At 44.7% G+C, this 25,760-nt stretch overlaps 4 protein-coding genes across 6 annotated transcripts in view; all 4 read right to left on the reverse strand.

Moving 5' to 3' along the window:
- The window catches only part of LOC138787570 (uncharacterized), an 89,386-nt gene extending 81,518 nt beyond the window's left edge, over positions 1-7,868 (reverse strand). Inside the window, 1 exon segment of the mRNA XM_069964917.1 lies at positions 6,535-7,868. Coding sequence (XP_069821018.1) covers positions 6,535-7,821 — 1,287 coding nt within the window. The 5' untranslated portion in view covers positions 7,822-7,868.
- LOC138786728 (oocyte zinc finger protein XlCOF6-like) overlaps positions 1-25,760 on the reverse strand; it is a 622,195-nt gene that overhangs the window by 336,195 nt on the left and 260,240 nt on the right. The window lies entirely within an intron of this gene.
- LOC138786814 (gastrula zinc finger protein XlCGF7.1-like) lies at positions 226-13,569 on the reverse strand. Of its 2 annotated transcripts, XM_069963879.1 has the most exons (3): positions 13,409-13,569; positions 4,997-5,336; positions 226-1,317 (listed from the first exon to the last, which is right to left on the reverse strand). In XM_069963879.1, the coding sequence occupies exon 3, from the start codon at positions 1,315-1,317 to the stop codon at positions 511-513; it is 807 nt and encodes a 268-aa protein (XP_069819980.1). In that variant the 5' UTR covers positions 4,997-5,336; positions 13,409-13,569; the 3' UTR covers positions 226-510. The 2 variants fall into 2 exon arrangements, with proteins under 2 accessions (XP_069819980.1, XP_069819979.1); XM_069963878.1 differs by lacking the exon at positions 13,409-13,569 and having other exon boundaries at positions 4,997-5,655.
- LOC138787571 (gastrula zinc finger protein XlCGF48.2-like) lies at positions 12,256-24,011 on the reverse strand. The gene is made up of 6 exons (XM_069964918.1): positions 23,928-24,011; positions 14,646-14,768; positions 14,274-14,441; positions 13,421-13,805; positions 12,831-12,874; positions 12,256-12,375 (listed from the first exon to the last, which is right to left on the reverse strand). Exons 2-6 carry the CDS (start codon positions 14,721-14,723, stop codon positions 12,256-12,258), a joined length of 795 nt encoding a protein of 264 aa, XP_069821019.1. The 5' UTR covers positions 14,724-14,768; positions 23,928-24,011.

Here is a 25,760-nt window from a genome sequence, read left to right on the forward strand (position 1 = left end):
GCCCCTATAGTCCCGATATTGTAGCTGCAATCATTTAGGGGTTTAATGCGGCTCGGTAATGGTTCAGTTCAGACAAACCAGAATTTGCGGCAAAGTTCTGTGAATCTTTTGAACCAAATTTTTATAAAACTGCAATTTCCCACAATGAGAGCATAAAAAAATAGCTTTTTGTGTAAATTTTCTTATGTTTAATAAGATTTGCTTTTAGAGTATAACATTTCCTACATTCACTTTTCCTTGAAACATTTCTCAGATTCTGGGCATAAAATGACTTCTCCCCCATGTGCATCCTCTGAGGTTTGACAAAATTTGTGTTGTAATTAAAAGACTTTCAACATTCATTGAATGAATACGACATCGCTCATATGAGTTCTTTGATGTTTAACATGTTTAGATTTTCTTTGACAGCATTTACTACATTCTGAACATTAAAATGACTTTACACATTTACACTCCTGTGTGAGTTCTCAGATTTTTTTAAAAAGACAGGCTTTCTGAGAGAAACAGCCCCTACATTCTGAACATTAAACTGGTTAATTTCTTTTGAGTTCTTTGGTGTTTATAAAGATTTGATTTATGAGTATAACATTTCCCACATTCTGAACATACAAATGGCTTCTCTTCTGTGTGAATTCTTTGATGTGTAACAAGATTTGACTTTTCAGAAAAACATTTCCCACAATCTGAACATGCCAATGGCTTCTCTTTTGTGTGAATTCTTTGGAGATTAACAAGAATTGATTTCAGAGTAAAACATTTCCCACATTCTGAACATGAAAATGGCTTCTCCCCTGTGTGAATTCTCTTATGGTCAACAAGATTTGATTTCACATTAAAAGATTTCCCACATTCTAAACATGAAAATATCTTCTCCCCTGTGTGAGTTCTTTGATGGTTAAGAAGACTGGATTTCACTACAAAACATCTTCCACATTCTGAACATGAAAATGGCTTCTCCCCTGTGTGTGTTCTTTGATGGTCAACACGACTTGATTTCTGAGTAAAACATTTCCCATATTCTGAACATGATAATGACTTCTCCCATGTAAGATATTTTTTGTGAGTAAAGCATTGACGTAAATATAAAAAACTGAGGCTTTCCTGTATTTTCTCTTTGATGTTCATCGTCTTCTCTGTAAATGTCAGCTTGCTGTGATGGATCAGAAGATGGGACTTGTATAACAGGATGAGATGAGAGATCTTTGCTGTGAGGGGCTGAGAGTGTATCTGGGATAGTGGACGGCTCCTCATATGTATCTTGTGTGATATGATCCTCTGAGGAAATCTGATGTCCTCCTGAGCTCCTGGTAGAATCATCTGCAAAGGAGAAAACACCATTTCTCTTATTTCCCAGTAATAGAAGCTTAAACATATTGCAGACATGGAAAGTTACTCTTTTTTATGTAACATAATAAGAATGATCAGATCTGTTCCCATCCACAGGAAGTGTCAGGGAGAAGAATCTAGAAGCTGGAGGCCGGGGAGATGACATTCTTAGGAGTAAAAGTAATGGAAACTCTTCTCAAATAAAAAATAGGACTATTGAGCCCCTACATATGAATAACCTAAAATAAGAACCTAAAATACAGAAAGTGCAACAGCAACCTACAGGAGCAAGTACTTACATTATATACTTCCCCCTGTGTACACACGATAAAAAACAGCTCTATAGATATTACAAAATGAGGATCTTCGCAAACTACTTGATCCAACAGAGTGTACCATTTTAACACATTCAGGTGACCTCAGAGACATGGGGGAGATTTATCAACAGGGAATTGTTCTAGATGTGGTCTATTTCTGCTTTGGCATGAATAGACTGGTCTATTTAAAGTGCATTTTACTATCCGGGATGAACCAGCGGACTTTTTTTTTCCATTACTCTACTGACTTAGTAGTGGAAGCTGTCTGATAGACAGAATCCATTACTAAGTCAGGGCTTAGTGTTAGCTGGTATAAAATGTCTAACACTAACACCACCATTATTACCCTGGTACCCAATGCCACCAGGGGTACTGGAAAGAGTCGGGTGCCAGTAGTCCCAGAGCGTCAAAATTGGCGCTCCTGGACTTGGCGGCAGCAGGCTGGTAATATTAGGCTGGGGAGGGCCAAAATAAATGGTCCTTCCCACCCTGGTGTTACTAGGCTGCTGCTGCTCGGTTTTTAACCCGGCTGGTTATGGAAAGGGGGGGATCCCCCCCCCCTTCCATAATGTAATCGTCTGCATACTGGTATCTGAAAAACAAAAAGAAAAAACACAAGCAAAAACAAACAGCAAGTAAGGGTTTAAGTCCCTGGGAGCCAGACTGGAGGTCACCGAGCTTTCCCAGCATCCTGTAAGGTTAACCCTTACAGGACCCTGGGAAAGCTGTGTGACCTTCAGAATTGGCATGGGAGTTACAGTCTGGCTTCCAGGGACTTAACTCCTTGGGATCCAGACTGTTCTGGCACTGCACCTGCCCCTGTAAGGAAGGGGATGAAGTGCCCCCCTTCCTTGCTGGGGTAGATGCAGTGCACTCTCCATGGGGGGGGGGGGGGTTTGATGGTAGGGGCTGGGGGTTACCTGCAGCCTCTTCCTCTGCAGTTTTCAGCAGTCTCAGTATGACCCGGTAAGCCCCACCCCCACGACGGTAAGCCAGGGGCGGGACTGCTGGCAACTGCAGAGGAACAGGCAGCAGGTAACCCCCAGCCCCTAGCTTCAACCCCCCCCCCCCCTCCCAATGGTGATCGCACTGCATCTGCCCCAGCAAGGAAGAGGGCACTTAACCCCCTTCCTTGCTGGTGCAGATGCAGTGCCAGAACAGTCTGGTTCCCAGGGGCTTAAGCTTAATTAAGGGATTCCCCGCTCCTGTAATGTAAGGAAGATAGGAAGATAGTTTCTATTGCGCCAAAGTGATAATAGTTAAAAAAACCTACACAAATGTGGTATCACCGTAACCGTAGCGACACAGAGAATACATGTATTATGTTATTAGTGACCTCCGATACGGATTTTTACGGCGATCACTAATGGACTCTATTCTGCTGCCATCAGCTCTTTATGGCGCCGGTAACCACCCCAGATTACCTGTAACCACCTCAGATTGCCCATCACCTCCCCAGATTGCCCGTCACCTCCCCAGATTGCCTGTAACCCCCCAGACTGCCCGTAACCCCCCAGCCCGTAACCATCCCAGACTGCCCGTAACCCCCCAGCCCGTAACCATCGCAGACAGCCCGTAACCATCGCAGACAGCCCGTAACCATCGCAGACAGCCCGTAACCATCGCAGACAGCCCGTAACCATCGCAGACAGCCCGTAACCATCTCAGACAGCCCGTAACCATCGCAGACAGCCCGTAACCATCTCAGACAGCCCGAAACCATCGCAGACAGCCCATAATCATCGCAGACAGACCGTAACCATCGCAGATTGCCACAGACTGCCCGTAGCTACCCCAAATTGCCTGTCACCACCCCAGATTGCCCGTTACCTCCCCAGATTGCCCGTCACCTCCCCAGATTGCCCGTCACCTCCCCAGATTGCCCGTCACCACCCCAGATTGCCCATCACCACCCCCAGATTGCCCATCACCACTCCAGATAGCCAGTAAACACCCCCAGATTTCCCGTAACAACCCCATATAGCCAGTAAACACCCCCAGATTGCCTGTAACCACCCCAGATTACCACCGCAGATAGCCAGTAAACACCCCCAGATTGCCTGTAACCACCCCAGATTACCACCGCAGATAGCCAGTAAACACTCACATATTGCCTGTAACTAAAATGACACTCCTTTCCTTCTGAGCCCCGCTGTGTGCCCATACAGTGGTTTATGCCCACATATGGGGTACCATTGTACTCAGAAGGATCTCCGCTACAAATGTTGGGGTGCTTTTTCTCCCCTGTTCCTAGTGAAATTGAAAAATTTCAAACTAAACAAACATGTTATTGGAAAAATTCAATTTTTTTCTTTTATACTGTCTAGTTTTGAATACTTTCCTCTAATATCTGTGGGGTCAAAATGTTCACCACACCCCAAGATGAATTCTTTGAGGGGTGCACTTTCCTAAACGGGGCGACTTTTGGGGGTTCTATTCTGCAGACATTACAGGGGCGCTGCAAACGCACCTGGCGCTCAGAAACTTCTTCAGAAAAATCATGCACTGAAAATGCAAATTGGCGCTCCTTCCCTTCTGAGCCCGGCTGTGTGCCCATACAGTGGTTTACGCCCACATATGGGGTACCGTTCTACTCAGGAGAACCTGCGTTACATATATTAGGGTGAGTTTTCTCCCCTCTTCCTTGTAATATTGAGAAATTTCAAACTAAATGAACATATTATTGGAAAAATTCAATTTTTTTCATTTTTACAGTCTAGTTTTGCAATTCCGTCGGCTGTCCGCGCACCTTTCTGCCGGCTTCATAGACACCATTCTATGGGCCGGCTGATTCCGCATTCCGCCGAAAGAAGTGACATGTCACTTCTTTTGGCAGAATGCGGAATCAGCCGGACCATAGAATGGTGTCTATGGAGCCGGCGGAAAGGCGCACATCCGTGAGCGCGCACAGCCGGCGGAATTCCGTGGAGTTTATCCGCGAGAATTCCTCAGTGTGAACCCACCCTAACAGTCAGTCAGTCTCCTGTTGTTCTGCAGGCACCTGAAAATTTCTGCAGTAAAGAAGCCGCTGTTTACTGTGAACCCTGACTGTCTGGACTTATTTCCCATAGTGTCTGGGGGCTGAGCATTGGCAACACTTCAACCCCGGACCCTGCACATATCTGACTACTTAGGGGACATAAGGGGGATGTAGGTTGGGCAGATACATTCAACATGGATTTCAAAATTTGAAATCCAGCTGTGCCACCTACCCTCCATGTCCGTTCACTGCAGATCATATCAGGAAGCCCATTCAGCTCAATAGTTGTAGTATAATCATTTTACTTAACATTTAAAAAAAGTGAAAATTCATTGGGAGCTTTATATAGAACGGTAAATCCTGCTACAGTTACCACCGTCAGCTGTCTGTGCTAGGCTCCTCAGGGTCGAAGAGAGTCTGAGTGCTGCCGTTACCACCTCCGGATGTCTGTGCTAAGTCCCTCTGGGTCGAAGAGAGTCCATGTGCTGCCGATGTCTACTGCTTGCCTGGAAGAAAGTGCCATTTTACACCGCTGATTCACCGGCGTCCAATGATGTCATAGAGAAGAGGTGAGTATACACAGCTGATCCACCAACGGCCATTGCTGTCCTAGAAGAAAACCTAATTTGATGCGGCTGGTCCACCGATGTCCACTGCTGTCCTTGGAGATAGTGTCACTTTACGCCGCTTATTTACCAATATCCACTGCTTTCCTGGGAGAAAAGTGTGGTGAAATTGAACAAAAAAAAAAGCTTTTTTTATTTAGGGGGTTTTTGTTTTACCCCATTCGCCCTGGGGTAAAACGGACTTGTTATGCATGTTCCTCAAATTAAAACGATATATAGCATGTATAACTTATATTGTATCTGATGGCCTGTAAAAAATTCAAACCATTGTTAACAAATATACGTTCCTTAAAATCGCTCCATTCCCAGGCTTATAGCGCTTTTATCCTTTGGTCTATGGGGCTGTGAGGTTTAAATTTTTGCGCCATGATGTTTACTTTCTATCGGTACCTTGATTGTGCATATGCGACTTTTGATCGCTTTTTATTAAATTTTTTCTGGATTTGATGCGACCAAAATTGCGCAATTTTGCACTTTGGGATTTTTTTGCGCTTACGCCATTTACCTTGCGAGATCAGGAATGTGATTAATAGTTTAGGCGATTATGTGTGCGGCGATAACAAACATGTTTATTTATTTACTTTTATTTAAAACCTGGGAAAAGGGGGGTGATTCAGACTTTTATTAGGGGAGGGGGCTTTTTACTAATAACAATACTTTTTTTTTAATTTTTTTAACACTTCTACTAGAAGCCTCCCTGGGGTTAGGGTTGTTCCCCCTGGGGTTAGGGTTATTCCCCCTGGGGGACTTCTAGTATAAGTACCCTGATCTCTCATTGAGATCTTTCCTGTATAGTTTTACAGCAAAGATCAATGAGATCGCAGCCGAAAGCATCCGAGTGCCGAGTCGGGATCAGCGCCATTTTGGCGGAGACCCGGGCCAGGTGAGGATGTGTGGATCGCTCCTCCAGGACAACGTCCCGGAGGAGCGATCCACCCCACATTTTTGACAGCTGCATCTGATTACTGTATTAGCGGGCACAGCGATCAGACAGTGCCCGCTAATACCCGTGGTCCCGGGCTACAAGTGGCACCGCTCTGAACACCTCTTACGGGCGCATGACGTACCAGTACGTCATGCATCCTTAAGAGGTTAAATTGTGATTTTTTTCCAACTTTTGACACTTTTACAAGAACATGCATTAACACATTGGTCCTTCTGTAATGGTCCCAGTACTGTAGCTGCTGTAGTTTGGCTGTTTTATTAAAATTTACTGAGAAATTGCTCATCTCCTAACACCAAGATTTGATTTCTAAAAAAAACATTTCCCACACTCTGAGTATTAAAATGGCTTCTCTTCTGTGTGAATTATTCGATGTTTAACAAAATTTGATTTGTCATTAAAACATTTTCCACAATCTGAACATGAAAATGGCTTCTCGTCTGTGTGAATTCTTTGATGTTTAACAAGATTTGATTTATGATTAAAACATTTCCCACATTCTGAACATGAAAATGACTTCTCTCCTTTGTGAGTTCTCTTATGGCTAATAATATTTGATTTCAAAGTAAAACATTGTCCACATTCTGAACATGAAAATGGCTTCTCCCCTGTGTGAATTCTTTGATGGTCAACAAGACTTGATTTCACTATAAAACATTTTCCACATTCTGAACAGGAAAATGGCTTATCCCCTGTGTGAATTCTTTGATGGCGAAGAAGATTTGATTTCTTATTAAAACATTTCCCACAATCTGAACATGAAAATGGTGTGTCCCCTGTGTGAGTTTTTTGATGGTCAACAAGTCTTGATTTCTGAGTAAAACATTTCCCACATTCTGAACATGAAAATGGCGTGTCTCCTGTGTGAGTTCTTTGATGGTCAACAAGTCTTGATTTCTGAGTAAAACATTTCCCACATTCTGAACATGAAAATGCCTTCTCTTGTGAGTGAATTTTTTGATGTGAAAGAAGCCTTGATTTTTCAGTAAAACATTTCCCACATTCTGAACATGAAAATGGCTTCTTCCCTGTGTGAGTTGTCTTATGGTCAACAAGATTTGATTTCACGTTAAACGATTTCCCACATTCTGAACATGAAAATATCTTCTCCCTTGTGTGAGTTCTTTGATGGTGAAGAAGACTGGATTTCACTACAAAACTTCTTCCACATTCTGAACATGAAAATGGCTTTTCCCCTGTGTGTGTTCTTTGATGGTCAACAAGATTTGATTTCTGAATAAAACATTTCCCACATTCTGAACATGAAAAATTGTGATGTGAAATTTTCTGATGTCTCTCAAGATATTTTTTATGGGTAAATATTTTTTCACATTCTGAACATGAAAACTTAGGCTTTCCTGTATTTTCTCTTTGATGTTCATCGTCTTTTCTGTAAATGTCAGCTTGCTGTGATGGATCAGAAGATGGGACTTGTATAACAGGATGAGATGAGAGATCTTTGCTGTGAGGGGCTGAGGGTGTATCTGGGATAGTGGACGGCTCCTCATATGTATCTTGTGTGATATGATCCTCTGAGGAGATCTGATGTCCCCCTGAGCTCCTGGTAGAATCATCTGCAAAGGAGAAAACACCATTTCTCTTATTTCCCAGTAATAGAAGCTTAAACATATTGCAGACATGGAAAGTTACTCTTTTTTATGTAACATAATAAGAATGATCAGATCTGTTCCTATCCACAGGAAGTGTCAGGGAAAAGAATCTAGAAGCTGTAGGCCGGGGAGATGACGCCCTTAGTAGTTAAAGTAATGGAAGCTCTTCTCAAATAAAAAATAGGACTATTGAGCCCCTACATATTAATAACCTAAAATACAGAAAGTGCAACAGCAACCTACAAGGACAAGCACTTACATTATATACTTCCCCCTGGTGTACACACACAAACCCCCCCTGCTCTATAGATATTACAAACTGAGAATCTTCGCCAAACTATTTGATCCAACAGAGTGCACCATGTCACCACATTAAGGTGTCCTCAGAGACATGGTCCCTACTCCAGCATTCTCACACTAGCAATGGCCTCTCCTGGGCTGAATAAGCCTACAACTAGCCAGATAGGAGCCAAATCTATTTATAACACTTGCAGGACATGGGTGGAGTACAAGCCAACAGGAAGCAGCTGCAGCCCCTGCAACCTGAGGGGTATCTTATCTAAATAGCCTTTTACACGGCCTGATTATCTTGAAAAAAAATTGTGAAATTTAATCAATAATTTTCTGGTGTAAATGCGGCAATGATCAAACTACCAACAAATATTCGCTTGTATGTCGCCGATCGTATCTTTTGGGCCGACCACAAAATCATTGTTAATCCTTCTCTAGTCTTTCAGTGTAAACTCTCGTCGCTCACAGTATATAGATACGAACGCAATTACGGATAGTCACAGAATATATACAACTGCATTTACAATGGTAATTATGATCACATTATAAACGTTTCATAGCGATTTATCTTCTCGTTTATAACAAAAAATCATCACATGTCGTTCACTAAATGAGCGATTTATCTGTATGTGTAAAAGGACCCTAATACTGCTCGGAGGGCTCATTGTGTGTGTATGAGGGTATATATACACATATACATACAGGGGACAAATGTAGCGCCCAGGAGTAAGGTACCTGCGATCATGGACACCTTCGGACATTCACTATAATGGAAGGCCATCAATATCTCACTTTATTGTACTTTCAGGGGATAACTTGCACTGTGTTGTTCTGTTGTGCACACTTGTACTGTTTTATAGTATTGAACTTTTCTCGGTATAAAAAGTCTTTTTGTTATGTTCATTGTAATTGCACTGTACCTGCACCATACTCTGAAGGGGTTAATATAAAGCCAAGCTATGACACAGGAAGCTTAGAAGCCGGTAGTTTTCCATTGTTGCGCAGAGCTGAGGTTTTGGAGGGAAAAAACAGACATGCTGATCTTTTCAATGTTGTTTATGTCTAGAAAGAAGCTGCTGTGTCATTCCCATAGACCTGTATGGAAACTCAATACAAGTCTACGGCAGACTAAAGTTGAAACATTGTATCTGTTAAGGCCGTGCTTCTCCACTCCACCCCGATCTCTAGAAAGTTCTAATTTTCTCCCAAACAGTATAAAGGGAAGAGTCAGTCAGTCGCCAGTAGCCGACCCTGCTGCATATGGAGGGGGTTAGGAGAGGGTTAAATGCCGCTGTCAGTGTGACAGCGGCATCTATAGTTACATAGCCGGCACAAACGATCGATGTGTGCCGGCTATTTGAACTTGGCGCCGCTGAAGCGGAGAGAGGGAGGGCGGGCTGAGGAGAAAGACAGTGAGGTATGTTGGGTGTTGATGGCATCTAAAGTGGAGAATCACACCAGGTACAAAAAAATTTCCACACTTTCAAATATATCTTTGACGTGACTGGTTTCCTGTTTTTCATGAGTGAGGAAATCACTGCATCTGAAAGTCCGCTATTCTTAAAAATGGACTTTTGAGGACCCAGGCAGAAAGATGAAGATGAGCTGGGTTTGGATGGTATACCGGACCCTGATGAAGGTCCTGTAGAAGAGGGAAATGTAGCGGATGGTCTATCGCTAACTTTTGAAGAAGACCAAACCAACTCTTCTTGGGCCAAAAAGGGACAATTAGTATTACAGTGCTCCTTTCTGTTAGGATCTCCTGTAGGACCTTTGGCTTGGTGAAAGGACCAAGGTTGGTCTAGAGCTACGGATTTAGTGAAAAAAAGATGACCACTTTCTGGTTGTTCCTAGTAGTGAATGGGTCTATCACAAGGACTCCCAGTGAGAGGTGGCCTGATTAAAAATGGCGTTCTTCAGAGACCACTTGCCTGGATCTAAAATGTTCCTGCTGAGGAAGTCCGCTTGAATATTCATTGTTCCCCTGAGGTGGGTAACAGACAGAGATCTAATGTTTTCTTCTGCCCAGATGAAAATCTTATTCGATAGGGACTGCAATGCGGTCACCTTTGAGCTGCCCTGTCGCCTTAGGTGGGATACAGCTGACATGTTGTCCGATAACACGTGAACGTGTGCATTCTTTAATGTATGCTTGGCTTGAAAAAAAAACATCTGCATGGCCTTTAGCTCTTGATAGTTGGAAGACATGTTTGTCATGTGGGGAGGACATGTTCCCTGAAATAATTGAGATCCCATCTGGGCTCTCCACCCTAATTTCCTGGCATCTGTGTACACTAGTATTTTGTGGTGTAGATTGCAGGAAACTACTTTGATTAAGTTGTTGGTCTGAAGCCACTACTTTCGAGATATTCTCACCAAGGGTGTTAGAGTGTGTTTACGCCCCAAGTAGTTGTTGGAGGCATCTGGAATGGGCTTGGCTCCAGGACACTGCTAGTATGCAGGAAGTATGCAGGAAGATCCAAGGATCGATATCGCCTCCCGTATCTTGCAGTTCTTTTTCCAGATTCTAAGAATTAGTTTCCCTCTTTTGTCTGCTGGGAGAAAACACATCTGTAATTTTGAGTCCACCAATATTCCTAGGAATACTTTTTGGTGAGATGGGGTTAAATCAGATTTTTTTAGATTGATTATCGAGTCTACTGATCTCAGTAGTGACTGAGCCGTCTGGAGATCCTCCTGTAGTTTCTGGGTATATTCTGCAATCAGAAGAAGGTCGTCCAAGTATGCGATGATGTTGATTCCCTTCAGATGAAGGTACGAGATTACCTCTCCCATGATGCTTTAAAAAATTCTTAGGGCTGAAGAGATCCCAAAAGGAAGCGCTGTAAACTGAAAGTGTTTTATCTTCCCTTCTTTAAAAATCTTTGGTGTAAAAGATTAATCCGTATATGATAATCTTGAAGATCTAGAGAGACCATGACTACCTGCTAGCCGTACCCCGCCCAGATGACTACCTCAGGTAATTTGCATACAGGGCACCAGTTTTATAAAGTTACTTTGCGGCTTACACGTGGGAGGCAAGGAGGCTATGAAAACATGTGTGGCAAGTGTGCTGTGTGGTCTAACAGCCCATTTCAAAAACTTTATATGCGTTTTTCCAATGATTGGTTCCCTTTCAAGAGGGTCTTGGATCTTATAGACTCCATCTTGAATCATTTGTATTTTATGTATCTGTTTAAGGGTTTCAGATTTATTATTAGTTGATAAGAGCCGTTGGGCTTCTGGTCTAAAAGAAGGTTGGAGCAATGACCCATTTTTCATTCTTTCTTGGGAACTGGTTGAACTACTTCTTGGGAAATGAGTTTTTTTTACACTGGACACCAACTCCTTTTGGAGGGGGGTTGAGGCCTGTCGGGAAACATGATACTTCTCTGGAGGATGTTGAGAGAACTCTTTTAAGTATCCTTCCTTCATGATGCTTAGTATCCATTGATTCTTAGTGACGGTGGTCCAAATGTCCAGAAAACCTGACGATCTCCCTCCTAATTTGCAAGTGTCATTGCTTCTCTTTAGAGGAAAAATATTCTTCCCCTTGCCTCCTTTTGGATAACTCCACGGTAATTATCATGGAATCTGGGTTTCCGGTATGGTTCCTTTTTCTTTACTGGTTTACCCCTCTGGTAGAGATCTTTTCTTATCTGCGGATTTTCCCAGGATTTTATCCGGGGCTGACCCAAAGATTTATTTCCCTTAAAATGGGATACCGCAGAGCTTAGACAATGAGTTATTGTCACCTGACCAGTTTTTTAGTCACAAGGCTCTCCTGGCCGAATTGGTTAAGGCCCCGTCTTTTGCTGCTATGCGAACAGACTCTGCAGAAGAATGTGCTAAGAAGGAAATCGAGTCTTTTATGAGTGGAAGAGAAGCAAGAATTTGCTCTCACGGCTCTTGTCTCTGAGATGCTCCTCTAATTGGTTATTCCAAACTTGCATTGCTCTTGCAACATACGTTGCGGCAAATCTTCATCCTTGAAGGGTAACGGCTCCTTATTTCTTCTCAGGATCTGCCACTCATCTCCAATTAAAAGTTTGTAAGGTTTCGTGAACAGGGAAAAACTAATTTCTTTTTAGATTTGAGACCAGCAAATAATTCATCTTGAACTGTCATCTCTTCCTGGGTGTCCTATTCTTAAGAAGCCGGCTCAGGGCTTTGTCTGTATTGATTTGCACTTGAAAATTTCTTCAGTAAAGAAGCCGCTGTTTACTGCGAACCCCGACTGTCTGGACTTTTTTCCCATTGGGGTGAACCACGTCTTACCATCCTATCAACAGAGCAGCAACACGTGGTGACACCTCAACAATATCTGAGGGCCGAGCACTAGAAACACTACAACCCATGGCGCTGCGCACAACTGACTGCTTAGGGGACATACGTGGGGGGGGTGTGTGCATTCAACATGGATTTTAAAATTTGAATACAGCTGTGACAAAATGATCCATCTACCCTCCATGTCTGTTCAGTGCAGATGGTATCAGGTAGTGATTAAAGAGAAGGAGGAGTGGGGGCAACCGTGTGTCGTTCCTGTAAAGATATTGAAGGGCAAAGTATTATGGTGCGTTTACACAGAGATTTATCTGACAAATTTTGGAAGTTAAAGCCAAGAACAGATTTAAAAAGAGGAGAAATCTCAGTCTTTCCTTTATGGCCTGTTCTCTATTTATAGTCTGTTCATGGCTTTGGCTTCAAAAATCTTTGTTTCTCTCTGTGTAAACGCACCATGAAGTCTGTTAATCTGGAGTTGCGGTCAGTTTCTGTAGAAGCTATAATATATTGGGAGAATATTGGGCCAAACCGTCTACGCTGAATAGTGGTGGGAATAAAGGGCCATGAGGTCTTGTCGGAGGCCTTTCCTGCATCTACACTAAATATAATGGTCAAAGGGCATGAGGGGTCGTAAATTCGATCACTTATAATTTCTTAACTAGTAACAAACACTTGAGCATTTTAGTTCTCGCTGAACATTACTGTCAGTCATTACCGAGCCATGTCTGTGAGCGCTGGGACTTTCTGTGTTTTGTCTCTCTTTTTTGAACAGAGAAAAGACCAAATATCGTCACGAAGGAAAAAAGGAGCACAGCTCGGCCGAATGTGTAATGTTGATTTAAAGATAAAATAAAAAAATTCGCAACATGTACCGCGCCGGGACTGTGATGTATGTTAAAATTTAGGCTGAATGATTATATAGCTGGAAAACTGACAGGACACAGAACTTATAATATTCCACACAGAATAGTTACAGCCGGTGACTGAGGAAAATGTGTGACTGTTCTCTGCATTTAGTGGTCACTACTCACCTGGGCGGTTACCTGTAGTGATGTCCTCCTTATACTGCTCATCACTGCTGTCATCTGTCTCCTCTTCTTCTTCTTTTACCCATATGTCTGTGGCATTCATAGAGTTCAGATGTTTCCCCATAGGAATGTCTCCCTTATACTGCTCATCACTGCTGTCATCTGTCTCTTCTTCTGACGTTATGTCTGTAGCATTAACAGAGTTCCGATCCTTCTCTGTAGTGATGTCCTCCTTATACTGCTCATCACCGCTGTCATCTGTCTCCTCTCCTTCTTCTTTTACTACTTTGTCCATAGCAATTTTATGGTTCAGATCCTCCCCTGTAGTAATTTCCTCCTTATACTGCTCACCACTGCTCACAACTGTCTCTGGAGCATTAATGTTGTTCCCATCTTCCCCCTAATTCATAAGATGCAAAAGAAAAATTATAAAAGTCATCAGACAGTAGGAGAAGTCAGGTGGGATGTACAGATCATAGGGAACATCTCCATCTACCTGATCCTGATCCTGAGGAAGAAGAGGACGGGGACATCTCTCTGGTGCTGTTCTCTTACTGGATCTGACTGGAGGGAACACATACAGAGACTGAATTCATTCTTTCCATCCAGATAATACAGAGAGGAGGTGTGTATATAGTCCTGTCTATTACCTGCTGATGGGAGGGGCTGCTGATCCTCCAGCATCACATCCTTGTACTGATCCTTGTGTCCTTCTACATACTCCCACTCCTCCATGGAGAAATAGACCGCCACGTCCTGACACCTTATAGGAACCTGACACACACAATGATCACACAGTCATCCCCCCCCACCCCTCCAGTGGTGTTACTGTATAATGTCCCAGCATTCCCAGCAGCCACAGTCTCACCTCTCCACTCAGCAGCTCCACCATCTTGTTGGTGACTTCTAGGATCTTCTCTTCCTCCATTTCCTCATGTATCAGGGGCCCCGGGATTGGGCTCAGGGTTCTTCCCCATGCTTCACACCCAGTGGCACCTCGGCGCCCACTAGAGGACTTCTTCACTACTGTGTAATCCTGTGTATGGAGAGACACATTACTATCACTCCATCCATTCCCAGAATCCCTCACCTCTCCAGTCCTATCCATCTGTTATTCCATAGATAAGAATGATGTCATGATGACATCACTCCCAGAATCCCTCACCTCTCCAGTCCTATCCATCTGTTATTCCTTAGATAAGAATGATGTCATGATGACATCACTCCCAGAATCCCTCACCTCCCCAGTAAGCAGGAAGAGTATGTGTAGGGTGAGGGTTATTATCCTCTCGGCCATCTTGTCTCTGTCTCTCTCCATGGTTGATGGGTCGGTCTCTTATATAGAAGATATCAGCAGAGGATCCTGTAGAGATGAATAGAAAGTAGAGGATACAATGTATAATAAAGAATGGGAATAAAAAGTACAACAAACCCGGCACAGCGATAGAAAGAAACAAGTTATGAATGTGTAAAGATGTTTGAGTTCCTGTGATGTCATAGAAAGAAATCTTCATCCTCACAACTCAGCACCGCACTGAGGAAGAGGGGGGCAGCTAATGTCTTATGGGCCCTGGTGCAAGAGGTCAACCTGGCCGCCAACCCAACCTTCACTGTGTTCCTACTATTAGAGGGGTTATCCAGTGTTAGAAAAACATGGCCACTTTCTTTCTTCCAGAGACAGCACGACTCGTCTCCAGTTCCGCTGTGGTTTGCTATTAGGTATTGCTATTAACCTGGAGAGCAGAGTAGTGCTGTCTCTGAAAGACAGTGGCCACGTTTTTTTTAATACATTTTATTAAGGCCCAAGAGCACCCTTATACATGACCATCAAAGTGTTAGATATTTTATAAAATATACTCATGTAGCCGCCAGGCCCAGGGACACAATGCTTTCCTTAACGTTGGTAAAGAAGATGGGGGCATGTACGGAAAATATTTGGACTATCTGGTGCCTTGGGGACATCCAGAATTTCCCCAGGGGAGAGAAAATGCCCTCTTTTCTGACTGGAGAAGAAGAGGGGTAACGTCGGCCAAAGACCTTCTGCATGATACTGACAAAAGATGGCTCAGTAAACTCGAGGTTCAGGCAAAATACAATCTAGATCAGCGACATTTTTAAGCGATAAAACTAATCATGTCCTTCTGTAAGAAAAGACTGAATAATCTATCTAAGGAACTATCTCCCAATGGCTTTGATTGCTTTGTAGGATCGAGCCCTCGCAGAGTGACTTTATCCGACACCTATAGAGCCCTCAACGATAACTTTTTGACTGTAGACAAGAAAAAGATCTTCTCTAGATGGGCGGACAGAATAGGGGGAGAAGACCCCAGAGAACAAATCTTGGAGGGTTGGGACAGGGTCAGGAAACATGTTGTGTGCGAGCATACTTCGGATTTGATCTGCCGGCCACACCCTTGTTCCCAGATAGGATACTACATTGTCCTAAATGCAAGGCACATGCAACTGACTACTGGCATGGCATGTGGTCTTGTTCCCATTCCCAAACCTTCTGAAAGGCAGTGGTGAACTATGTTGGCTTAAATTGCAGCTGGAGCCTTTGCCCTTGGTCTTCCAATGCATCAATACATCGGTGGTTGACGCCTCTGGCCTGAAATCGGTCCCGGCTCTTTTCCATGCAATCTTGTTGATAGCCAAAAGAGTTCTTCTACAAGAATGGATCCGCCTCGAGGCGCCATCTGTGCCAGGGGTCATTGAGGATCTGAAACTGTTCTTGGCCGCTGACAGGCTAGAGGAAGACCGGAACATGGAAAAACATGCCAAGTGGTTTTTCAGTAAATGGAAAACATTTCTATTAACACACTTTAGGACTGAGCAGGTACAGGCACAAAGGAGACATAGCGGGACAACTGGGAGGTTTGAGGCTTCCGGCCCTGGTCACGACGGGTAGACAGGGCCTTAAAGGGGTACCTTAGCGGGGAGGGGGGCACTTTTTTGTTAAGACCGGGGAGGAGGTGGCTGAGTGAAAAGACGTCCACTAGGTGGCTTAGCCGGCAATGTGAGCAGACGCGTCTCAGTGAGCTCCTTCAGCTAATCCTTCGATTATCCTGGGCATCCTGCCACTAACCACCCTATTTCTGCCAAATATCGTATGGTATATTGGTCGGCTCTCTGCTGGGATTGGAATGAGCCATAAAACTAAGAATACGAACAAGGAAAGACGAAGAAGGGCGGAGGAGTGCAGAGGCCTGCTGCCCCGGCGCCATCTTCACAGACAGACTCGACCGCGGACATCACAGGGTGGCTTAAGAAATACGCCTGAATACAAGGAGAGGCTACCTCTGCTGACGACTGGGGAGATCTCGGGCCTGCACAAGCCGAGTGGCTAACACCTGAAACGGCAAGCTCTGAGACGGTAGCGGCAGAGGCCTCCAGTCACAAGATGGCGGCCGCGGATGAGGTGAGCGGGGGAAAGTCCGGGGAGGAAGAAGCTGGAGCTTCTGACGAGACTGCAAATGCCCCTACCTTGCAGGACGTGCTCACAGCCATAGCCAGAGGTAACAAAGACCTTACGTTACTGATGGGGAACATGCGAGAGGATATTAACCTACTCCGGCATGACTTGCAAAACGTTTCTGAAAGGATGGGAGCGGTGGAGGAGAGAGTGGGGGACATAGAGGACCAAGGGACTCCCATGAAAAGGGATGTGAAAAGAGTGGTGACTGGGCTATCTGCGTTAGCCGCCAAAGCTGACGATATAGAAAACAGCCTGAGGCGGAATAATGTGCATCTCATAGGAGTACCGGAAAGAGTGGAGGGGAGAAATCTGGGAGAGTTCTTTGAAACATGGCTGCTAAAGACATTTGGCAAAGAGGTCTTGACACCCCTATTCGCTGTTGAGCGAGCACACAGAGTACCATCCCGCCCGTTACTGCCGGGGTCTCCCCCTATCTCTGTGTTTCCTGACTTCTCAGCAGAAGTACAGAAGAGAAGAGCCAAGTATATAGACATTAAAAAGAGACTGCGAGCCTTAGAGGTCCCGTACTCAATGCTTTATCCTGCCCGTGTGCGCGTGGCTGCGTTGGGCAGCACACATATCTTTGAGGAACCCACAGCAGCCCTCGTCTGGCTGGATGAGAATAAGAACAGACTCCGGGGGTCCAATAGGCGCAGGCGGAACAGTGACTTAAGTGGCAGCCGACAATCACTGGGACAGTGTTACAGTTTGTGGTTGATCTGAAAGTTACCCCTTACATGGGAGTGGATGGGGGGACATGACAGATCACCGCTACTAATGCAGCCAGTTCTTATGTACACTTGAGGATGTTTTACAGGATATGCAACAGTTACCTAAGCTAATGTGCAGGAGGAGATATAGGCGGTGAAGTTCACGGTCTCCTGTTGGAGTGAAAGATTACAATACCATACCTTTTTCTTATGTCTTTTCGGCTATCCCTGTCTCCCCGCTCCCCCTTGTACTGTGTTAACATTTCTCCTATTTGGCTTAATGTCGCTGTGGATGGGAATTATTGTATAAAAGTTTAGGATGTCCTATAGGTTATATAATGGCTATTTAAACAGACATGCAAGAGGAGGTATATGTTGGGACGTCCACTGTCTCCTGTGGGAGGGGAAGGACAAAATACTCTCTCTCTTTTTTGTATCTTCACAGCTATCCCTGTCTCCTCGGCTCCCCTTGTATTGTGTCTACTTTTCTACTTGTTAGATGGCTGATCCATTGGAATAGAACCAATATGCAAAGACACGACTGGTTTATAGGTTATGTAACTGCTCTACTAGCTGCTATACAGGAGGAGATGTATGTTTCGGCGCCCACTGTCTCCTGCTGGAGAGAGCAAGTCCAAATATTCTACCTCTTTTCTATGCTATCCCGGCTATCCCTGTCTCCCTGATCCCCCTTGTATTGTAGTTATCTTTCTCTCCTTTATGTAATGGCAGGGCCCATGTTTAATAAGGAACTCAGTGAAAGTTGAAATAAGCACATGATGTGGTTACCTAAAATGCTTCATGTACTGTTCTATTGTTGGGTTTTATGTCCTACCCCCACTTCCCACAAGTTGCGGATATGTTTACAGCCCTTTGTTGTGATTGGCAGGCGGGGGGCCTCATGTGTGAGTGTGTGGAATGAATGTTTGTCTTTGAGTGGATGGCACTTCCCTTTTTATGCAGTGACTTCTGGGTTACAGAATACAATCTTTTGCTACGTTCACAATGGCGGTTGAATTGAATGTAGTGGCATGGAATGGGAGAGGATTGGGAGCTCCTGTTAAACGGTTGGTGGTGATTGACTCTCTCAAGCACCTTCAGCCTGCCATTATCTGTCTCTCTGAGACGCACCTTACTAAAGAGACTCGGAGTGTATTGGATAAATGGTGGGTGGGTAAAGCGTATCATGCAACATTCTCTACACATGCGCAGGGAATGAGTGTGCTCATACATAAGAACATAATGTACAAAGAACTCAAGTCCTTGATAGACCCGGAGGGGAGGTATGTTTGCCTTCACTGTGACGTTTACCATCTCAGATGTATCATAGTGGCAATATATGTCCCCCCCCCCCCCCCGCCATATGCGCATGGTGTACTATATAAGATACTCTCCTTTCTTTCTTCCTGCCCTGACTTGCCCACGTTAATTGTAGGAGACTTTACTAACACCATGGATACACACCTAGATAGATTTGTGCAAGGAGCTGCGGCCTCTCCTGCTGCCCCAACGGGGATGTGTAAATTGCTGAGTGAGGCCAACCTTTTCGATTTGTGGAGGTTGCACAACCCGACAACGCACCAATTCTCTTGCTACTCTGCTTCCCATGGTACCCTGTCCCGAATAGACCTGGTGATAGGAAATAGCCTTATGAGCTCTATAGTGGTGGAGGCGGAATACTTGGATAGACGGCTATCTGACCATTCCCCGGTGAGGGTCACACTGTGCTGCGCGAGACGCCATGGCTCCCTACGAGCGTCTTGGCGTCTCAACCAGTTCTGGCTCCAGCCTGTCCCTCCCATTCCTGCTGAGGTTGCCTTCTTTATGGAGGTCAATACTGGTACTGCCGCTAAAACAATAATTTGGGACTCCCTCAAAGCATATCTGCGAGGTGTTCTGGTTAAAGCAATAAGTAAGCGTAAGTCCAAAACAAAAGAAATTCATAATATGTTACAGCATAGATAAGAACATACTGAACAGGGATATGTGGAACATCTGTCTGAGTAGTCCAAAAAACAGTGGTTAGATGCTCAGGATATGTATAATGATCATTTAGAACATACTGCGGATGATAAGCAGTTCTTCCAACAGCTTTGGTACTTTGAGAGTGAGGAGAGTACTGGGAGGTTGCTGGCGAGAGTTGCCTCGGCCCAGAGAGGACCTTCTTTTATAGCACAGCTACAAACGGCTACTGGCCAGATAGTGACAGCGGATGAGGACATCTTGGGGGAAATGGTCACTTTTTATAAAGACACGTATGCATCTAAACTTGACTGTGGGGAGGATGAGCTAACTACCTATGTTTCCTCTATTCAGCTTCGTAGGCTAACAGAGGCACAAAGAGAGGAGCTGGATCGGCCCCTGGCAGTGGAGGAGCTGGAGGAGGCGCTAAAAGATTTCCCAAATTAAAAATCTCCTGGTATCGATGGGCTACCGGCTGAGTTCTTTAAACAGTACGGTGAGCTTGTTGCCGGCACTTTTGTCTACATTCACTGCGGCGTGTGACGAGGGTAGATTACCGGGGTCCATGGCGGAGGCTGTAGTGGTCCTTATTCCTAAACCAGGGCAGGATATCACGCAAAGGGGATCGTATAGGCCCATTTCTTTGTTATGTTATGTACTGATATTAAACTGATAGCTAAGGTGCTTGCGAATAGGCTTCTCACGGTCATTTCCCATTTAATTCACCCTGGGTTTATGCCTGGAAAATCTACAGCTGATAACATTAGAAGATTATATCTTAACTTGCAGGCTACCGGGGAGGGGGCTAGGGCTATTATCTCACTCAACGCTGCCAAGGCTTTTGACAGCGTCGAGTGGAGATACTTATGGTGTGTGCTCTCACGGATGGGGTTTGGCCCTAAATACCTGGGGTGGATTCATCTTCTATATACCATGCCTACGGCCCGACTCTGGGTTAATGGCCTTCTTTCTGAAGCTTTCCTGCTGGCTAGGGGTACCAGGCAGGGCTGCCCCCTGTCACCTTTTTTGTTTGCCCTGGCCATTGAGCCATTGGCTGTGATGGTTAGGGCCTGCCCTACTATAGTAGGATTTCCACACGGGGTCTTAGAGGACCGTATTGCATTATATGCGGACGACATGCTATTATTTGTCGGTAATATAGCAACATCCCTGCCAGTTATAATGGAGATGCTTGGAGGCTTTGGGAAATACTCTGGGCTCCTCATTAACTGGAATAAATCGGTGATCTTGCCATTGGACCCCCTTCCTGATCTGCCTTTGTTACAGACGCATTGTATACCGGTAGTGAGTGCAGCAATTTAAATATCTAGGCATCCAAATACATCCCAACCTTTCTAAGTATTTGGCGCTGAATCTAGCTCCTCTGCTGGCCAGGGCACAGGCGAAGATAAAGGTATGAAGAAAATTGCCTCTATCATTGGTGGGCAGGGCAAACCTTGCTAAAATGATTCTCATGCCACAATTCCTGTATATCCTCCATAATGCACCTATATGGGTACCCAAAATATATTTTAAGAAAATCCAATCGCTCTTTAGAGAGCTAATTTGGGATGGTCGGAATGCAAGGATTAGGCTAGACACGCTACAGAGGGGAAAGGAGGATGGAGGATTGGCAGTCCCGAACCCATATCTATATTACTTGGCCGCACAGCTTCAGCAGATGAGGGGATGGGATGCGCTGGATAGATTGGGGCCGAACGGGAGATAACTCCAATGCATGTCACGGGGAGTGTTGCCCATTCATCTTCTAGAAATAGCAGCACAGACTAGGCCACCAGATGTTCCGGTTATTACTCCAATGCTGTGTAAAGTATGGGAAAAGACCAAAATGCTTCTTGGGTGTATAGGTTACACTGAATATAAGCCTCTGTGGAACAATCCAGACTTGAGGCACTTAGTGTTGCTGGAGGGAGGTGGTAAATGGGAAAGCAGAGGTGTATGCAGGGTATCGCAGTTGTATAGGGAAGGTATTTTTAAATCTTTTGCTATGTTACAAGAAGAGCTTCAGATATCACAAGTAATGTTCTATAGATATTTACAGTTGCGGCATGCAGCTAAGGCTCAATTTGTCACACCACCATTGATTGCGGAATGTGCTATGCTTTGCTCGGTACTGACTGCAGAGGACTCAAGGGGTCTTATATCATTTATCTATCAACGACTGTTATCTGCATTCCATGCTACCAAACCCCTAACGGTTAAGACTAAGTGGGAGGCAGATGTGGGGCCTCTTACAGAGTAACAGTGGACTGAAATCCTGGCGCTGACACCCACGTTGGCTCTGTCTGAAACACATAGGAAATCACAACTGTTTCTTCTCCATAGAGTCTATCGTACTCCGAAATTTCTGTATGACATAGGCCTCAGGGATGACTCTAAGTGTCCCCGATGCCAGATGGAGGGAGCTCACATAATTCATATTATGTGGAGCTGTACAGAATTGGAGGGATACTGGAAAGGAGTCCTGGCTTTAATTAAAAAGGTATATCATATCACGATACCCCTTGAGCCCTTGCAGTGCATCCTGGGATTGGTAGATGAGACGGCTGAACCTACTGGTGCGGAACTGGCAATATGCAGAAAATTGTATCAGGCCCACAAATTGATAGCTCAACATTGGTTACAAGCTGAGCCCCCTACTATGGTGGAACTGACCAACAAAATTAATAATATGATACGGTTGGCGAAAGGGATATATAAAAAAAGGAAGGCCATAATGAAATACGAAGCCATTTGGGGTCCGTGGGTGGACACGCCTGGGTTGCCGTCTCATTTTCTAAAGCGTACGTCTCAGGTCCGCTCAGCCAGTCAGTGAAGGCGGCGGGATCCGTTTCAAGTCCGCTCAGATCCCGCCTCTGTCACTGACTGGCCGAGCGGACCTGAGACATATCGTCTTGGGCCCGCATCAGACACCAGGAAGCGGCTGGGAACCGGGCACCGGAGCGCCGCAATGCGGGACCCGCCGCTGGAACCGGGGAGGTGAGTGGACGTCTTTTCCCTCAGCCACCTCCTCCCCGGTCCCAGCAAAAAAGTTACCCCCCAGCTGGAGTACCCCTTTAAGGCCAGATGGATAGTTTCGGGGACCACCTTCTGAAGCGTTATAGGTGCTCTCCCTCCCAGTTGACTTGATTTCCTTCATCTTTACTTGTTTGTTCCTTGTGTCTGGACTTTGTTCTGTCTACAACCCACTCTGCATCCCACTCTTCTTTCTCTCTTCTCTTTTCGTTTGGCTTTCACGGCTGCTCTGTGCCTTAGAAGCCGGTAATAATAAGATGTAATGGTTATACCGATATGTTATTGTACTTCTGTTTTATTGTAGTGTTTTTGAATATTCTACAAATGTTTTCACGACTATAAAATGAAAAATGGGCGCTGGGACGCTGTAATGGTTGTTAACTGTTCTGTCACAGCTTCAATAAATATTGATTAAAAAATAAAAATAAAAAAAGATGGGGGCATTAGGAAAGTTGAGTTGCTCTGGCGTTAGCCGTGAGCAGTGTATCGGGGTTTGGGGAGGGAGAAGTAGTGCTGGTATAAAGGTCAGTATAGTACCTGTTCAGCCAGTCAATTATTTGCTTTGGGTTAGAAAGATCTAATGGGATGAAAGGGTTTGAGCCCCCTGCAGATTGGCCTAGAAGTTTCCTGTTTTATTACTAAATCAATGCAGTAAGCCCTTACATTCCCGCTGTGAGTTTTCGTCACCCGGTCATGAAGGTTTTGTTCGGCATTGATCCAGGGTTCCCTGAGGGCGGCGGACTGATAATACTGTACAGAAACACAGAAAGGCTGTATGGACTTGCTCAGACTTCTGCCTCCTCTATGGACGGCCTCCAAAAAGTATGTGATCCGATCTGTGTCCACCATGTTCCTCTAACTCTGGGAGTAGTGTTAGTCCGAACCCGAGCGATCAGCATTTGATTAGCGGTGGCTGCTGAGGTTGGAGAAAGCTCTAAAGTTGTCTGGAAAACATGGCTATAGTCATAGGGGAGATTTATCAAACATGGTATAAAGTGAAACTGGCTCAGTTGCCCCTAGCAACCAATCAGATTCCACCTTTCATTTTCCAAAGAGTCTGTGAGGAATGAATGGTGGAATCTGATTGGTTGCTAGGGGCAACTGAGCCAGTTTCACTTTACGCCATGTTTGATAAATCTCCCCTTATGACTATATCCATGTCTTCCAGATAGGGCTTTATCCAACTTCAGCAGCCACCGCTAACCAAATGCAGAACTGTCATTGTTCTCTCAACTCTATCTGGGAGTGCTTAAAGGGGTTATTCAATGACCTCCCCATCCTCCTTAATATCCTCCCATACATAGTGCCCCCTCTCCCCTAAATACTCCAAAATTCCTACCTGTCTGTCAGCCAGTGGGAAGATCACAGGAAGCCGCATACAGAGCTGTACAGGAGCCGTGTGCTTCCCCTGTGCTTCCAGGACCTGCTGTGATGTCACAGTCATGTGATCAGTCACATGGAGGAGGAGGAGTCACATGATCAGGGGCTGCTGCTCAGTGTATGCAGGACTCAGCTGTGCTGGATGAGCTGAAGTGATGTGTATGCAGCAGAGCGCTGTGTGTGATGTGTGTGGAGCAGAGCTGTGTATGTATGAGTTATATATGCCTGCAGCAGAGCCCTGTGTGTAATGTACATGTAGCTGAGCTGTATATATGTAATGTACATATAGCTGAGCTGTATATGTGTGTAATGTACATGTAGCTGAGCTGTATGTGTGTAATGTACATGTAGCTGAGCTGTATGTGTGTAATGTACATGTAGCTGAGCTGTATGTGTGTAATGTACATGTAGCTGAACTGTATATGTGTAATGTACATGTAACTGAGCTGTATGTGTGTAATGTACATGTAGCTGAGCTGTATATGTGTGTAATGTACATGTAGCTGAGCTGTATGTGTGTAATGTACATGTAGCTGAGCTGTATGTGTGTAATGTACATGTAGCTGAGCTGTATGTGTGTAATGTACATGTAGCTGAGCTGTATGTGTACACAGTAGAGCTGTATATATGTGTAATGTACATGTAGCGGAGCTGTATGTGTGTAATGTACATGTAGCTGAGCTGTATGTGTGTGTGTGTAATGTACATGTAGCTGAGCTGTATATGTGTAATGTACATGTAGCTGAGCTGTATATATGTGTAATGTACATGTAGCTGAGCTGTATATGTGTAATGTACATGTAGCTGAGCTGTATGTGTACACAGTAGAGCTGTATATGTGTAATGTACATGTAGCTGAGCTGTATATGTGTAATGTACATGTAGCTGAGCTGTATGTGTACACAGTAGAGCTTTATATGTGTAATGTACATGTAGCTGAGCTGTATGTGTACACAGCTTCACATGGCGTAAGAGACCGGCCCCTGCAGTACCGGCCAGATGATCTTTACTGCCCCTGAATTCGGATGCGCGCCCACATCCAAATTCCCAGCTGCTCACAATGGAGCGTGTGGCTGGAGCCGCATGCTCCATTGTGAACACTGACAGGTTTTCTGCAGCCACTATTCAATGCTTAGCAGCCGCAAAAAACTGATATATCAGTTTTCTGCAGCGCCGCTAGGGATTCCGTCGTGAGTGTTTACTATGTGTATACACTCTGGCCAGGATTTTATGCTTTCACATAAAATTTGTGTGCTCTATAAATCCTAGCCGTTGTTGCAATTTGCAACAACGGCCGTGATTTCTACAACATATACGTGTGAATATGGCGTAAAGCTGTATATGGTGAATGCTGCTCTTAGTTTAATGTGCTTTTTAGGATAGTAATTGTGTGTTTTGGTCTAATACAAATTCACATTATTATTTATATTCACAAGTAGAAAGGACAACCACCCCTACCTATGTATATACAACAATGTATAATGAGGCCGGTGTATAGGTAGCTGTGACAGGAGGGGACAGCAGGCAAGTTGCACAATACATTGGGGGTCTGAGGAACGCCCCCAGTGCCCCTAACGAGCTCATTTACATAATGCTTTTTAATTAAAGTTCCCAAAAACCGCAGGACCGACAAGGGAAAGTAGACCGGCATCGGAAAGATGAGGTAGACGGCTGCAGGGAGATATCAGGTTTGTTTGCCCAAACCTGTTGATAGTTTCCCTATAAGGAGGTTCAAAAAGTCTCTTGGAAAACGTCTACCATACAGTCAGGGGCCCTCACACATCCTTTCTGT

Source organism: Dendropsophus ebraccatus, chromosome 3 (genome assembly GCF_027789765.1).
Source record: "Dendropsophus ebraccatus isolate aDenEbr1 chromosome 3, aDenEbr1.pat, whole genome shotgun sequence".
Lineage (NCBI taxonomy): Eukaryota > Metazoa > Chordata > Amphibia > Anura > Hylidae > Dendropsophus > Dendropsophus ebraccatus.

Bases quoted from the DNA above. Each gene is read 5' to 3' on its own strand.
- LOC138787571 (XM_069964918.1), bottom strand. From the start codon at position 14,723: ATGGAGAGAGACAGAGACAAGATGGCCGAGAGGATAATAACCCTCACC. The intron at 14,442-14,645 runs GTGAGGGATTCT...CTCCATACACAG, and splicing joins TCTTCCTGCTTACTGGGGAG to GATTACACAGTAGTGAAGAA. The intron at 12,376-12,830 runs GTGCGTTTACAC...CTCTGTTGATAG, and splicing joins CCAGATTAACAGACTTCATG to GATGGTAAGACGTGGTTCAC.
- LOC138786814 (XM_069963879.1), bottom strand. From the start codon at position 1,317: ATGATTCTACCAGGAGCTCAGGAGGACATCAGATTTCCTCAGAGGATC.